Genomic DNA, 15,820 nt, shown 5'->3' with positions numbered 1-15,820 from the left:
GCATGTGAGTTGCATTCAGTGGAGAAGTCCTTCAGTGATGTGGATGACATGAGACTGAATTTCAGTTACAAATAGGTTCATAGTGTGGTGTACAGCTGTGTTATAAAATTTGTAATAAAATTAGTTTATTTGATTGCTATAATATTTCTAAATTTCTTCAACCTGACAAGCTAGCCATTCAAAATGTTATACCTGAGTGCACAGCACTTTTCCCCATGATTTAAAAGAGCTATATCTTGAGATAGTAAATACACATTTTCTAAAATGAATGTGAATTTCCATGGAAAATTTATGGTATACTTTACATTTAGTATCTCAAATGGTGAATAGAATTTAGACTAAATACCGTTCTAGATGTTGCACATTACGAACACATCACAGAGGATGGCAACCTGTTCTTATAGCACCCAAAAAGTGTATGGCAGCATCTGAGGCTATGCAGGAAGCACAGTATGATGAATGAGTTTGATTTATTTGAGTACTTAATTTATAATTCAATACTGGTTAATGGCTATCATGCAGATCTCAGTGGAACATTAATGAATATATGCAAATCCCATTTATACATAGATGAATAATACTGTGCTATCTCAACGAGTTCAACTGCAAGATCAATGCCACTGTCCTGCATTTATGAGATAGACCCCTAAAGCTGGGAAAAAAGACTTTTGTTTCCTTGGCATGAAGAGTAGCTCCTCACCTCTGAACAAAATTCCACATGTTTTGGAAGAGACCAGTGCCAACATTTTTGCTTCAGTTTAGAATTTTTAGCCGCAAGAGATCTGAGTGATCACAGTCATGTTTGCATGATGTCAGTGAGATGGTTCAGGCCATGACTTCTCACGACTTCTCACCTAGTTCTTCAAATTTATGTTTGGTTTTTTAATAATACAAATTCACTGCTCCTTTTGAGAAATTTTTTATTTTAGATTTGTAAGTGTGTCACCATCTGCATATCATTCACAACTGAAAAAAGATGCCCAAAATATATCCACTGCAGGCATCATTTTTATCTTGACTTTGATTATATTGTTTTATTGTTGACCATAGTAAATAAACAGGAACCACAGTACAAAATATTTCCTACATGTAGATTACAGATGTTGTTCATATGCCTCTGCCTTATAAGTCTTGTAGAATGTCTGCTATGATCTCCTTAATGATGATGGTGAATTGTTATTAAATGATGTATCCAACACTAAAGAATTTGGATTTCATTTCTCTTCACATTTATTAACTTAATGTTTAGCTTGATGATAAACTTTGTAAACTATAGGACATCTATCCTTTGCATAGGTCAGTAACTTAAACAACTTGGAGAATTTTCAGGGAGTCCACAAGTGGCAGCAATAAACGAAATAACTGTACATGTTATGCAGTTCACTGTGAATTTGAACAGCCTGATACATAGTAACTGCACACTTTTAAATGTCTATCTTTTGACTAGCAAGCACATACTGGCATAGTTACTTCACATTGTAACTGCTTGGTGCTGACTTATAGAGGCTATTTACAGATGTGAATATTACAAAAAACTACACATAGCTAAAATACTAAGCTATTCCAGTGTAGACCTTAATATAAAAGGCAGCAAAATTAAAATGGACAAAGGTACAATAAGAAGTGAAGTAAGTTTCCTTAACAGTCAGCTGTATAATTTGAAAACAGCAAAATTAATGGCACTATTTTATCAGTGAGAAGTATAGTGAGCATGGGATATTCCAAAGTTTGACAAAAGCTTCTAATCTGAATAATTAACCAACTAACAAGTTATTTTAGTGAAAGTATACATTTTTGGCAACAGAAAAATCAAAGCTACAAAACCATGAAACTGAATTTTAGAAATTACATTTTAGGATTCAGACATTCTAGAACATGAAAATCTTGAATACAAATGGCTTTTAAAATATTATGTTTTCCAAATAAAGTTAAGCATTTGTTGAAAAGAAGAGAATAAAAGCTTTTACATCAGCTATGTTAATCTTGAAGTACACAATTTTTAGGAGTGTGGAGTTTTGAAATGCACATGGTCTCCAGGTATCATAAATTATGAATATTTCTTTAAATAAAATGTTTCCATAAGAACTAAATATACCACTATCATCAGTGGCCTGAAAACTACTATGGTTTCATGAAATATAGCAAGGGAAAAAATTTAAATATTTTTGTTTAGTCTGTATGTATGTGTGTGTGTTTATCATATATGTATTTCTGTTGTATATGTACTAGTAATGAAGCAAAAATACCGGAAAGTAAATAATAATAATACTGCTCCCCAAGAGTGGTACATGGATGAGTAGCATAATTCCACTTTGCTGTGTTACAAGCAAAGCCACAATTTGACTAACTAAAACTGAAATAAATTACTTACCTATATGTATGACATTTACACTGGTAAATTATTTGTCTTTCTTCTTTGTTACAGCCAGCATTTGTTGGAGTGCAGGAGGAAGCATTTGATCCAGCACTTGCTGCACTCATTGCCCTTATAATTGTTCTTTTTGTGGGCTCAATAACTTTTGTTGTTGTTTGCTGCTGCCTGAGGCATTGGTATGTATGTGTTAATGATATTTTTACTTATTTTATTGATATTTTATGGACATACCATGCAGCTGGCACCATATTACGTTAGCAGTACATCTGATGATTACAGCAGATAAAACATTAAGAATTGTTAATTCACTAGTTTAATGTTTTTGCTCTTTTTTCTCTTAGGGTCATTACTGTGCCAACAGATCTGAAGAAGAAAGAAGCATTGATTAAGAAAGAAATTCTGGATGAGCTTAACACAACAGAAAATCCGCTGTGGATAGAACAGTAAGTAGTGATAATTTTTTTCCCTTTTTGACAACATATATTATGACTAATTAAAATGACATAGATAATAAATTGTTGGAGGAAACTTATGTAATTAAATGAGGGCACCACCTGTAATGAGAAGGGAGGGCCTAAGTGACCTCCCTCCTCTGAAACCCCTTTCTAAACTCTCCCAACCAATTCCTGTTCTCTCTCAGTAAAAGAAGTCTGCTGTATCAAAAGCTGGTAGCACTGTTTTCTATTTTAAGAGTTTCTGTCAGCAGTATTCAGAGTTGATTCAACAGAAAGTAAATATTACTAATAATTTTGTGATCTTATACATTATTAAACTGAATTTTTGTTTTTACACAATAATCACTCTGCAAAACCTGCTGACACAAAAGTGGACATACACTACATTTTCAGCTCTTAACATTTGCTCTGACCTCTTGTGTGTATTTCCACCTGTTTTCTTCTCACAACACTGCCATTATTTCTGTAGTTCAGTCCTTTCCATGTTTCACTAAATGTTAGTGTAAGCTTTTCAACAATTTATTAGTTAGACTTTTCTGTTTTTTTCTGTAGGTACTTATATTTGCATCATCTTTCTTAGTACCTACTCAGTTTTTACAGCTTCATGCAGTCCACATATTCACAATGTACAGATTACGGTTAGCTAATAACTGCTCACTCTTAGTTGTTCCCCCCCCCCCCCCCACCCCTGGCCCCACACCACCACATTCCTTACCTTAAAAAAAGTGTTCCATAGTGCTGCCATTTGGCTCTTATCTCTTTTCTTGAACCACTTTTCCATACTAGGGTAACCAGGTATTACAAATTGATGATCATCTTTTTTACCCAGCAAGGACTTTCCATTCCTTGATTTTGATAAATCCTCCTCCTATTCCTTTTGAACATCAAACCACTTACCATGTATTACAACTTATGTTCTATAGAATGTGTTATTAATATATTGATTACTTTATTCTGGCCTGTCTTTATGTACTCACATTTTTTTCTCTTCTGCCATAATATTTTCTTTATTCTCTATGTGTAAGTATGAGATGTGATGAAAAATATATTAATCAGTGTTAAGTGGTCCAGTTTTAAAAATTGTCCCCACTATAACACCTCAGATACTGCTCATGTTTGGGATGTGGCTATGAATACATGTTTTAGGTAGCTCCACAAATTCTTAGTTCACAATATTTAATACTTGAGTTTTAAAATCCCTGTGAATAAAGGAGCATAGCCTCCTGATACCACACCCAGCAGTGGTCTCCTGTTCCCATCATGTCCCTATATGCTCTCACAGGCAGCACTAGCATTGTCCCCCACCCCTATAACTGGTCTTGTTTGTGTGAGTGGCACTCGCACATGTGTGTGTGTGTGTGTGTGTGTGTGTGTGTGTGTGTGTCTGCAACTCAACGCCTCCTCCATGGGATGAGTAGCAATGCATCCTTTCCATACTGTTGTTATTCCATCTTGGACTTTCCATTGTTTGGTCCAACACATTTATTTCATGTAACATAGAAAAAAGTAAAATTTCATGATTGAAATAATATAAACATGCTATAACAGCTTTTAACATGTAGCGTAGGATTTGCTAAGTAATTAAGTTTTGCTTCTTTTTACCACTTTTATTAATGCATTCCTTGACAGTTTGGTTCTCTCTCATGCAAATGTTTACAGAACATGGTTCTTAGGTGAGTTAATGAATGTAAAATCTTTGCAGCTCCATTTGCTACTGTACTTCAGTAGAAGGGAAATAAAACTATTCACAAAGTGTACGGTTTGTTTGATGATCATAACTTTTAAAATGTATATTTTCATTTTACTGCTTACATTGGACAGATTTACTCTTAACAGAACAAAGCCTGTATTAATCCTCATTGCTGACAACGCCTTTGTCAAAATTTGCTCATAAACAGTAGAGAATATTGATCAATGCACTTCGTTCATGACTGTAACCTGGTTGAATTAGTACCACATTTGTAAATTTTTCCTTCTGTAATCCGTACATACACTCCTGGAAATTGAAATAAGAACACCGTGAATTCATTGTCCCAGGAAGGGGAAACTTTATTGACACATTCCTGGGGTCAGATACATCACATGATCACACTGACAGAACCACAGGCACATAGACACAGGCAACAGAGCATGCACAATGTCGGCACTAGTACAGTGTATATCCACCTTTCGGAGCAATGCAGGCTGCTATTCTCCCATGGAGACGATCGTAGAGATGCTGGATGTAGTCCTGTGGAACGGCTTGCCATGCCATTTCCACCTGGCGCCTCAGTTGGACCAGCGTTCGTGCTGGACGTGCAGACCGCGTGAGACAACGCTTCATCCAGTCCCAAACATGCTCAATGGGGGACAGATCCGGAGATCTTGCTGGCCAGGGTAGTTGACTTACACCTTCTAGAGCACGTTGGGTGGCACGGGATACATGCGGACGTGCATTGTCCTGTTGGAACAGCAAGTTCCCTTGCCGGTCTAGGAATGGTAGAACGATGGGTTCGATGACGGTTTGGATGTACCGTGCACTATTCAGTGTCCCCTCGACGATCACCAGTGGTGTACGGCCAGTGTAGGAGATCGCTCCCCACACCATGATGCCGGGTGTTGGCCCTGTGTGCCTCGGTCGTATGCAGTTCTGATTGTGGCGCTCACCTGCAAGGCGCCAAACACGCATACGACCATCATTGGCACCAAGGCAGAAGCGACTCTCATCGCTGAAGACGACACGTCTCCATTCGTCCCTCCATTCACGCCTGTCGCGACACCACTGGAGGCGGGCTGCACGATGTTGGGGCGTGAGCGGAAGACGGCCTAACGGTGTGCGGGACCGTAGCCCAGCTTCATGGAGACGGTTGCGAATGGTCCTCGCCGATACCCCAGGAGCAACAGTGTCCCTAATTTGCTGGGAAGTGGCGGTGCGGTCCCCTACGGCACTGCGTAGGATCCTACGGTCTTGGCGTGCATCCGTGCGTCGCTGCGGTCCGGTCCCAGGTCGACGGGCACATGCACCTTCCGCCGACCACTGGCGACAACATCGATGTACTGTGGAGACCTCACGCCCCACGTGTTGAGCAATTCGGCGGTACGTCCACCCGGCCTCCCGCATGCCCACTATACGCCCTCGCTCAAAGTCCGTCAATTGCACATACGGTTCACGTCCACGCTGTCGCGGCATGCTACCAGTGTTAAAGACTGCGATGGAGCTCCGTGTGCCACGGCAAACTGGCTGACACTGACTGCGGCGGTGCACAAATGCTGCGCAGCTAGCGCCATTCGACGGCCAACACCGCGGTTCCTGGTGTGTCCGCTGTGCCGTGCGTGTGATCATTGCTTGTACAGCCCTCTCGCAGTGTCCGGAGCAAGTAAGGTGGGTCTGACACACCGGTGTCAATGTGTTCTTTTTTCCATTTCCAGGAGTGTATATTGGACACACTCTCAGAATTTTAGATTGGGTTCTTAACAGATTTCTTCTTAGAATTTAGTCTTCAACCTAACTCTTAGAATATATACTGATAAGCCAAAACATTATGATCATCTGCTTAATAGCTTGTTTATATGTCTTTGGAACTAAATGCATCACTGATTCTGCATATCGGGGATCTGACAGTTTGTTGATAGGTTTGTGGAGGTATGTAGCATTAGATATATATGCAGAGGTCATGTAATTCACATAAATAATGGGCTACTGATTTGCGTACATGGTGATTGTGCCCCATGGTGACCCAGATGGATTCCACAATATTCACATTAGGCAAATTTAGTTGCTGAGACGTGAGTTCACTATAATGCTCCTCAGGCCACTGTAATGTGGTCCTGGCTCTGGGACAGAGATAATTATACTGCTGAAAAATGACATCATTGTCAGGGAAGACATCAAGATGAAGGGATGCAGGTGGTTCACAACTGTCAGTGTCTCTTTGATTACTACCACAGTCCCATGCAAGCACAGAAAAATGTCTCCCATAGCATAATATTGCTCCCACCAGCCTGCATCCGTGGTGTGTTGCACATTTTGAGCTGCTGTTCACTTCGATGGTGCCATTTGTGGAGATGACCATCAACCTAGTGTAGGAAAAATGTGATTCATCTGAAGAACTGACATCTTTCCATTGATCGACAGTTGAATTCTGATGGTCCCATGCCCACTGTAGTCATAATTGATGATGTCATTGGGTCAACATGTGAACACGTAGGGGTGGTCCGCTACTGATCTCCATGTTCAACAATGTGTGATGAATGGTGTGCTCCATAACACTTGTGCATGCATCAGCATTGTGCTCTTTCCCCATTTGCAACACATATCTTTGCTATAGTGATTCCCCATTCATGTCTGCTCTGCTTACATAATTTTGTTACCGTATCATGTGCCCACAATGTTACCAGGCAGCATCCAACATCACGGTGGGCAGTAGTCATAATGTTTTGGCTTGTTCACTGATGTATCAAGATGACTGTTGGCATATATCAGATTCCCGATGGCATATACAAAATGTAAATAGAGCAACATGTAATAATGTTTAAGTTCTAACATAGAAAGACTTGCTTCCCTTCCTAAGTCATGTTCATTTGTTAAAACCAAAATAATTATTGGGAAGGAAGAAGGAGCTTGATAACTCTTGATTAAAAAGTTCTCTATTATGTAGTATATGGTTGTGGCTCTAAAAGAGGGAATACATAATATTGTACACTAGAGATGAAATTTGTCACACTGTACCACAACATACATTTTTTTATTTTATCACTGGCCCCACTGTACAGTAAAAAGTTACTGCTACTGCTCTTCTGCTTGGCAAAAGAATGATATGCTATTTGACCCTTACTTGCAGGAAACTGAAATTATATGAAGAGCAGGAATTGACAATGCAAGTGTTCAGTGAGCCAGATATGATGGCCTCACAACAACCTGGAGGTGATGGTGGAAACACAGGGCAGTTCACACAGGTATGACTGATATTTAGAAAAAAAAAATGTGGTAGTCACCTTCATAATGAACAGTAGGTCAGGAATTTACAATTACTTACAGAACATGCATAGATGTATAATCATTCCAAGAGTTTATAGATAATTCCTTTATTTATATTTATGACATCATCTCATAGTTTATGGTTACAGAAATGAAGTTTTAATTGATGGAAAAAGCTGTTTGAGACGCTAGGCTTGTGTATATGATGGGATGTGTTTGAACAGAGAGTTGTTCATCTTGATTTAGGCTTGATTGGTTTGAGCTGATGCTGGAATGGTTCTGTTAACATGAGTGCATCATATCCTCCCAGCATGCTCGATTCTCATCTTTTGTATTCCATCTTGTGTTAGACACTAACCAGTCATTTATGGATAAATGATAGAACATGTTCTTTCCCATATACCTTTCATGTCTGTATCAGTGCTGAAAGATTCTGCACCTATACTTTAAGAAATGATGTGAGGTGTGCTGGTATCACTAAATGAGCCTGTTCTTTAAGTCAAATGTTTACAGGCAATCTTCCTGGACAATATTAGAATTCTGCCAGATGTAATGAATCTCCAGGCAGAGAAACAGTTTGTTCATGGCCACGTATAGATCAGATAGTTTGCAAAAAAACTATGAACTTCCTCTCAAAGTTACATTTTTACAGAAACTGGTCCAAAATAAGCTTAGCTTTTATTTGATTCTTCACTCTGTGTGTCTTATATTCCACTGTCTGTAGAATCTGCCCTATATTTGTGACAGAAAATGGTATCCCAGTTCCATATCAATGGGTCTATTTAAACTGCACACAGTTAAAACTATCCATGGTTGAACCATGCTACCTTTTGCTGATATGATATTGCCACACATAAACACAAATGATCATCTCATTGTTTTTTATTGCTGCCACATAGTAAACCAATTCTAACTCGAATAATTTTTTAACTTCTTTACATTCCTCTTTTAGACATTTTGTTTTGTTATATTCCTTGTAGAAATATCTTCTTTTGAAACTTTCCTCTACACCAGTGAATGTGGTTATTTCATCTATATGGATGAACAGATTTTCCTACAATATTTGCCAACAAACTTCAGAAAATCTTTTTAAAATTATTCTCCCTGTATTTAAGGCTGAAGATGTAGGCATTTGCAGTGTAGAATTTACACTTATTTTTTCAGAATGGTTATTCACCATTATGAAATCGCTCTGACACAAATTAGTATGATCAGAATGTTAACAGATATTATTCAGCATTCAAACTGAAGGAAGATTAGTGAATAAAGTAGCTTTTATCATCACCAATGGGCCTACCAGTCTAATGGTAAAGTGCATGGTTGGAAACCAAGAGGTTTCAGGATCGAATCCCATTCAGACCATGGAAATTTTTCAGTCAGCCTTTACACTAGCATTCACATCTTATTGATATGGAACTACGTCAGAAGTGACATGTGGTTCAGATTCATGTTAAACAGGAGGTCCTGTCACTCTGGTAGGATTAGTGGAGTAGATTAAAAGTACAGAAGTCACTGAAGTGGTGTCCAATTGAAACAATGTGCAAATAGGTGGATGAAAACTCCTCTTTAGGCATTTCCAACCAATTAAGCCCTATAAATTTACTTTATCATCATTAGAGAAAAAACACCATTTTAGATGAAGCAGAAAGGTGAAGATCAGTATTGTGTTTGAAGAACCATTCCAAATAACACCTGAAGTAATTTCAGGAAACCTAAATGTGGATGGCAAGACAGAGATAGAACACCACATCTACCAAACTGCTCCTTATCTCAAAATATTTTGTACAGCCAAAATATGAATCACTCCTTTTAGACAGAAAAGACATTTAAAAACGTCACATAAATGTGCCAACAGTTCTTTCAGCTATGTACTTTATCTTGGGGGATAACTTGGGAAACACTATTCCATAAAGATGAAAAGATGAGTGCATCATATCCTCCCAGCATACTCGATTCTCATCTTTTGTATTCCATCCTGTGTTAGACTCTAACCAGTCACACACTGTTCCAGTTATTTAAGAAATCCTTTGTGAGCATGGATAATGCTATTGTAGCTTCCACATTCACTTCATATGCTGTTTGGGAAACACACGTATCCAGGCACTGATCCCTCAAGAACCTCCACCAGTCAGTTTCAGTAAACATAGTACTTGCAGTTACTTATATGTTAAAATACTTATAATATGCAGACATTTTAAAAATATGTGACCATTCACACAATTAAACCAAGTTGTATGTATCTTCAGTATTGCTGGGTTTCAGTTCATGTATTTGCAAAGCCTTATTAAGAAATCTTATATGTTTGTAGGTGTCATCAAGCAAACGAAGATAGGTTCAAATCTAATCATGGTCAACCTCAACATGGTTTCCCTTTACACAAAAGTAACAGTAAAAGAGCCATTAAGACTATGGCTGCTCATTTCTCTCTTCAAATTTTAAAATTATTTTGACACACTTAGACAGCCATGTATTGTTTGTATGGTGGAATTTATTATGAAATGACTTATGTAATATCCATGATTTACCACTAACATCAGCATAGCTAATCTTTTCATGGAAGATTTCGAAGAATGTACATGGAGTAGTGCCCTCCTCTGTGCATCCTGCTTCTCTGCTTCTTCAAAGATGATGAAACGTTTGTAGTCTGGCCGCATGGCAATGAAGTGTTGCAGGAGTTCATCAACCATATGCACAGTACACATCCAAAAATAAGATTTACGTCAGGGATGGAGGAGGATGGGAAGCTGTCTTTCTTAGATGTGTTGGTCAAGCAGATCTGTGATTCAATGGACATAGTTGTTACTATCCAGCTTGTAAAAGAGGTATGCTGAACACACCAAGACACAGAGCCAGGACTGTTTTGGACAAGGAGCACCTCAGCTCCAAGATTAATCATCTGATGACAGTGTTTTGGAAGAAAAAAAAACAGGTATTCTGTCCATGATATTACGTCAGTGCTGTTAAGAAAACCAAGATGGGATGCCTTACAATTAAACAGGGAGGATCGACATACAATACGGCTTCCATTCTGTAGTGCAACAGCTAGTAAGATAGGTTGGGTCCTAAACAGGAACGGAATCAGACCAATATTCCAGGTACCCAGGAAATCAAAGAAAGATTGCCACTTGTTAAAGATGATCATCTTGACCTGAGAATACCAGGAATTTATAATATTCCTTGCTAGTATGGCAGCAGTTATGTGCAGCAGTCTGTACAGATTTTGCTGATCACTGCATTGAGTGTCAGTGTTGCCTTAAACACAGAAATTTTAAAAAAAACCAGTGGTGGCCCAGCACAGCCTCTTAAATAAACACAAGATTATGTTTGAACAAATGAGAAGTCTTAGTTACTCATTAAAGTATTGGGGCTCTTGTGATCAGGAAAGCAGTTGAAATTAGACTGTGTGGACAACTTTAATAGACACACTGGCTGTGCACGGAAGCATGCGCTTAATAAAGAAATTGCACAGAAGAAGATTTATAATGGTTTACTGCATGTAAGTGATGGGGCTGCAAGCAATACCTGCTAGCAAGTGAAAATTTAACCTTTAATAAGAAGAATGAAGGATATAAAATGTAGACTGGCAATGGCAAGGAAAGCGTTTCTCAAGAAGAGAAATTTGTTAACATCGAATATAGATTTAGGTGTCAGGAAGTCGTTTCTGAAAGTATTTGTATGGAGTGTAGCCATGTATGGAAGTGAGACATGGACGATAACTACTTTGGACAAGAAGAGAATAGAAGCTTTCGAAATGTGGTGCTACAGAAGAATGCTGAAGATAAGGTGGGTAGATCACGTAACTAATGAGGAGGTATTGAATAGGATTGAGGAGAAGAGAAGTTTGTGGCACAACTTGACTAGAAGAAGGGATCGGTTGGTAGGACATGTTCTGAGGCATCGAGGTATCACAAATTTAGCATTGGAGGGCAGCGTGGAGGGTAAAAATCGTAGAGGGAGACCAAGAGATCAATACACTAAGCAGATTCAGAAGGATGTAGGTTGCAGTAGGTACTGGGAGATGAAGAAGCTTGCACAGGATAGAGTAGCATGGAGAGCTGCATCAAACCAGTCTCAGGACTGAAGACCACAACAACAACAACAACAACAACAAGAATGAAGTTTTTTAGTTAGCTAGAAATATGTGTGTGTGAGAGACATGGTAACAAGGGAAAAATTTTACTTTTCTGACAAAAAGCACATTAATGTAATGGTACAACAAAAAAATAATTGACTAAACATCACCATCAAGTTAAGGATTGCAGTATGTATTACTTTCATCAATTCTCATGTAATGAAACTCAACAAAAATACACAAACTGTGTAAAGCAATGTCAGGGATAACCTTCATATTCACAAATATTTTTAGTTGGTTGATCCATTAAGCAGTTCATACACATTTTTCTGGTACGTTCCTGCACACTGATCTATCACAATTCACATTCTTATGTGCAGTGGTGTTGTGGTGAGAACAAAGACGGTACTTCCTCTTACTTCCAGTTTTCCACTCTTCACCCTCTCTTGTTCCTCTTCCTTCTTCTTTGAGTCTTGTCCAAGGAGATTCTGAATTATAATCTTCAAACTTGGTCTCAAATTGGAGATAAGTAGCCAATTTTCAAGAGGAGGTCTCTAAATTTACAGACAGATACTTGACAATTCTGTACTTGGAGACACTTTTAGTGTTTCTAAGGCAGAAGTAGAGAATGCAGCTGCCCACTGCATTGATGTTTATTAATGTAAAAACAATACTAGACGCCAGCATCTACATTTTCTACTGGCTGAGCAGTTTGCTTATTTTTGGTCCAGTGCGTCTGTTCCACCCTTGGTGCTGTTGTAGAAGGACAATTTCAGGTTTCCATGTCATTTCATCCACTACTTCCTAGAAAGACATCTGCACAATAGTATTACAGCTTTTTTATTTTTCAGAACTACTGACAACAGTGTAATTTAGTCACTGAATTCATAAAGAGAAGTGCTGACAGCCCCATTCTTAGAAGGCAGCAATTCAATAGAAATTTCTGGTTTATTTTTCTCCAAGTACCTACTTATGGTAACCCTATGCTTTGAAGTTGTCTCACTAGTTATATGGAGGAAAATCAGTTGTCACCAGTTATGTTTCTGTTGCTGCTTAAAACTGGCTGTGTAATCAAAGAAATTATTGCGTACGAACACAAACTTTTCCACCTTCATTGCTCAGTCCAGCACTTGTTAGAATCCTTATCAGTATACTCATAAATGTAGTCATTGTATAAGTATGAAATGCGGATATCTGTTAGACACGAGATTTTTTATTCCATGTATGGTGGACTTTTTTGGGTAAATATACTTTGAAGCCACATCTACCATGAAATAGTACAAGCATTTCATATATGCAAGTATATTCTCCAAGGGAGTACAGTTTCTGACAATTACTAATGAATTTGGAAAAAAATTCCAAAATTAGTGCTGATCTGTGTTCCTCCTTCTGTATTTCTCTTGTTTCAGTGTTATCAAATTGGAACAGGGTAACAGGAACGGGAACTGCATTACTGAAATAGTGGTTCTAAATTTAGGTCTTCCAGTATTGTCAGTAGAGAACAATGATGGCGTGCCTTTATGCTCAGATTGACAGATAGAAGTTAGATAAAGCAATTACAGCCCTCTGTCAAAAAATTTAAGTTTTTTGACCAGATTTCAACACTTCTATGAGTGCCTTCATCAGAAATTAAATATTCAAATTGGCCTAGAGCAATTACAGCCCTCCATCAAAAAATTTAAGTTTTTTGACCAGATTTCAACACTTCTATGAGTGCCTTCATCAGAAATTAAATATTCAAATTGGCCTATAACATAAAATACAAATTTATGGGAAAAATTTTTATATAAAAGTGTAAGTAATGACCAACAGTACTAGAAAGAAACAGTACTTACATGTCACATATAAGATAAATATCAAGCGAGAAAGGCTTTAGTCACAAAAATTTAAAAAGAATACATGGAAGGTGAGCCACTATGGGCTGCTCAAACCTATAAAGCCCCAGGTAGCAACAGACTGAGGCACCCGTGTTAGCAACTGTGGCAGGTGAACATTACACCACCAGACATGGTAACTTTTGTTTATGTTAAAGCTTAGAAATACAGTTTGAAGACTGATTTACAGTACAAAAAGAAACAGCACTTACATGTCACATATAAAATAAATATTAAGCACCTTAAATGCTTTTAGTTCACACAGATTAGTAGATCTTTTGTTACTTTGCTGATGTACTTAAATCCTGTTTCTGTAGTGTTCCAGTTTAATGCTTGTCCATTTCACAATTAGTTCTATGAGTTCATTATCAAACATCAAAAAGCAAATATCTTCTATCTTAGGATTATCACCTACATTTCTAATAGTCCTTGTTATGCCTGGTATCCCACTGATTATGCTATCACAAGATGCTCCTCTATCTTTAGTTGGTTCTTTTCACGCTCAACAAAATCCATTTTCCCCTTTGTAAACAAAAGGAACTGATACATCATCATTTTCTTGGTCACCTGTGCAGGAAAAGTCAATAACTACAACACAGTTTTGTTCATCAGAGTAAGATCTGGATGTTGCTTTTTCAAGAGAAAATAATCAAAAATGGAATCATCAGAAAATAAATCCTCTACATCCATTTCCTCTCCCTCTAAGTTTCTCTTCCAAATTTGGATTGTCCCCTCTCAATACTTTAGTTCGTTTTCTTTTTTATGATGTAGATGGAACCAGCTACATTTTTCCCACCTGTGTAATAATTACAAAAAGGGAGGCCTTGTAACTTTAAGGAATGTCCAAAAGAAAAGGAAATTAGCTGCATTAGTTCTATTCATCAAAAATAAAAGTATTACTTTTGGAAATATACGTCTAATAGACACACAACAAAACTTGCGTTACTGGAAATATATGTTTCACAGACACCATGATATTTCACAAAACAACTATTACTTCATGTGTAACAGTCACCATCAACAATGACTCACACCACAAGGCTGACAAAGATATTGTATGAAGCTATAGAGGCATTCCCATCAATAGCACAAAAAGTATTGTCAGTCTAACAAATTAAAAATGCATGTGTGACCCTCAGGCACATACTTCCTTTTAAGGGTTAATCTGTAGATACAGATGGCACCACCCAGCATGCACCATCTCTATGATATAATCCAAGGAATCAGACACTGTCCTTTCAGCATAAAAGTGGGAGCCTCATCAGTTTCATGTCGAGCCTCATCAGTTTCATGTCAGTCAGACTTATCCTCTGATGACAATGATGTGCGGTCATAGTGAATGGTAATATGACAGTAGAATGCCTACATCCATTCAAAAACAACGAATCTAAAGTAACTTAGTAGATCTAAAAACTCCTTTTAATTCTACTCATAATTTGTATGTACAAAAAAATTTTCATACTGCAAATAGTGATAATAACAATAAGAGTTTAAAAGTATCATGTTGTTGTTGTTTTTGTTGTGGTCTTCAGTCCTGAGACTGGTTTGATGCAGCTCTCCGTGTTACTCTATCCTGTGCAAGCTTCTTCATCTCCCAGTACCTACTGGAACCTACATCCTTCTAAATCTGCTTAGTGTATTCATCTCTTGGTCTCCCTCTACGATTTTTACCCTCCACGCTGCCCTCCAATACTAAATTGGTGATCCCTTGATGCCTCAGAATATGTCCTACCAACTGATCCCTTCTTCTAGTCAAGTTGTGCCACAAACTCCTCTTCTCCCCAATTCTATTAAATACCTCCTCATTAGTCATATGATCTACCCATCTAATCTTCAGCATTGTTCTGTAGCATCACATTTTGAAAGCTTCTATTCTCTTCCTGTCCAAACTATTTATCGTCCATATCATAGCATGACTTAAATACTCAACACTATAACAAATAATAAAACTGACCAACACTTACACAATCAATGTTTATGTGTATTACCTTTTATTTTTGATTCTTCCTTTGGAAATCAGCTATATCGACCAGAAATACTTCAATTAACTGATGATGAAAAAGTAGTTCAGGCAACAGAAACAGTGAG

At 37.8% G+C, this 15,820-nt stretch overlaps 1 protein-coding gene across 1 annotated transcript in view; it reads left to right on the top strand.

Moving 5' to 3' along the window:
* The window catches only part of LOC126190765 (cadherin-87A), a 699,820-nt gene that overhangs the window by 663,370 nt on the left and 20,630 nt on the right, over positions 1-15,820 (top strand). The window contains exons 34-36 of the mRNA XM_049931292.1: positions 2,426-2,550; positions 2,716-2,817; positions 7,650-7,764. Of these exons, the coding sequence (XP_049787249.1) occupies positions 2,426-2,550; positions 2,716-2,817; positions 7,650-7,764 (342 nt within the window). The remainder of the gene's footprint in view (positions 1-2,425; positions 2,551-2,715; positions 2,818-7,649; positions 7,765-15,820) is intronic.

Source organism: Schistocerca cancellata, chromosome 1 (genome assembly GCF_023864275.1).
Source record: "Schistocerca cancellata isolate TAMUIC-IGC-003103 chromosome 1, iqSchCanc2.1, whole genome shotgun sequence".
Lineage (NCBI taxonomy): Eukaryota > Metazoa > Arthropoda > Insecta > Orthoptera > Acrididae > Schistocerca > Schistocerca cancellata.
Note: the sequence above shows the minus strand (reverse complement) of the source record. Positions and strands in the feature narration are given on the sequence as shown.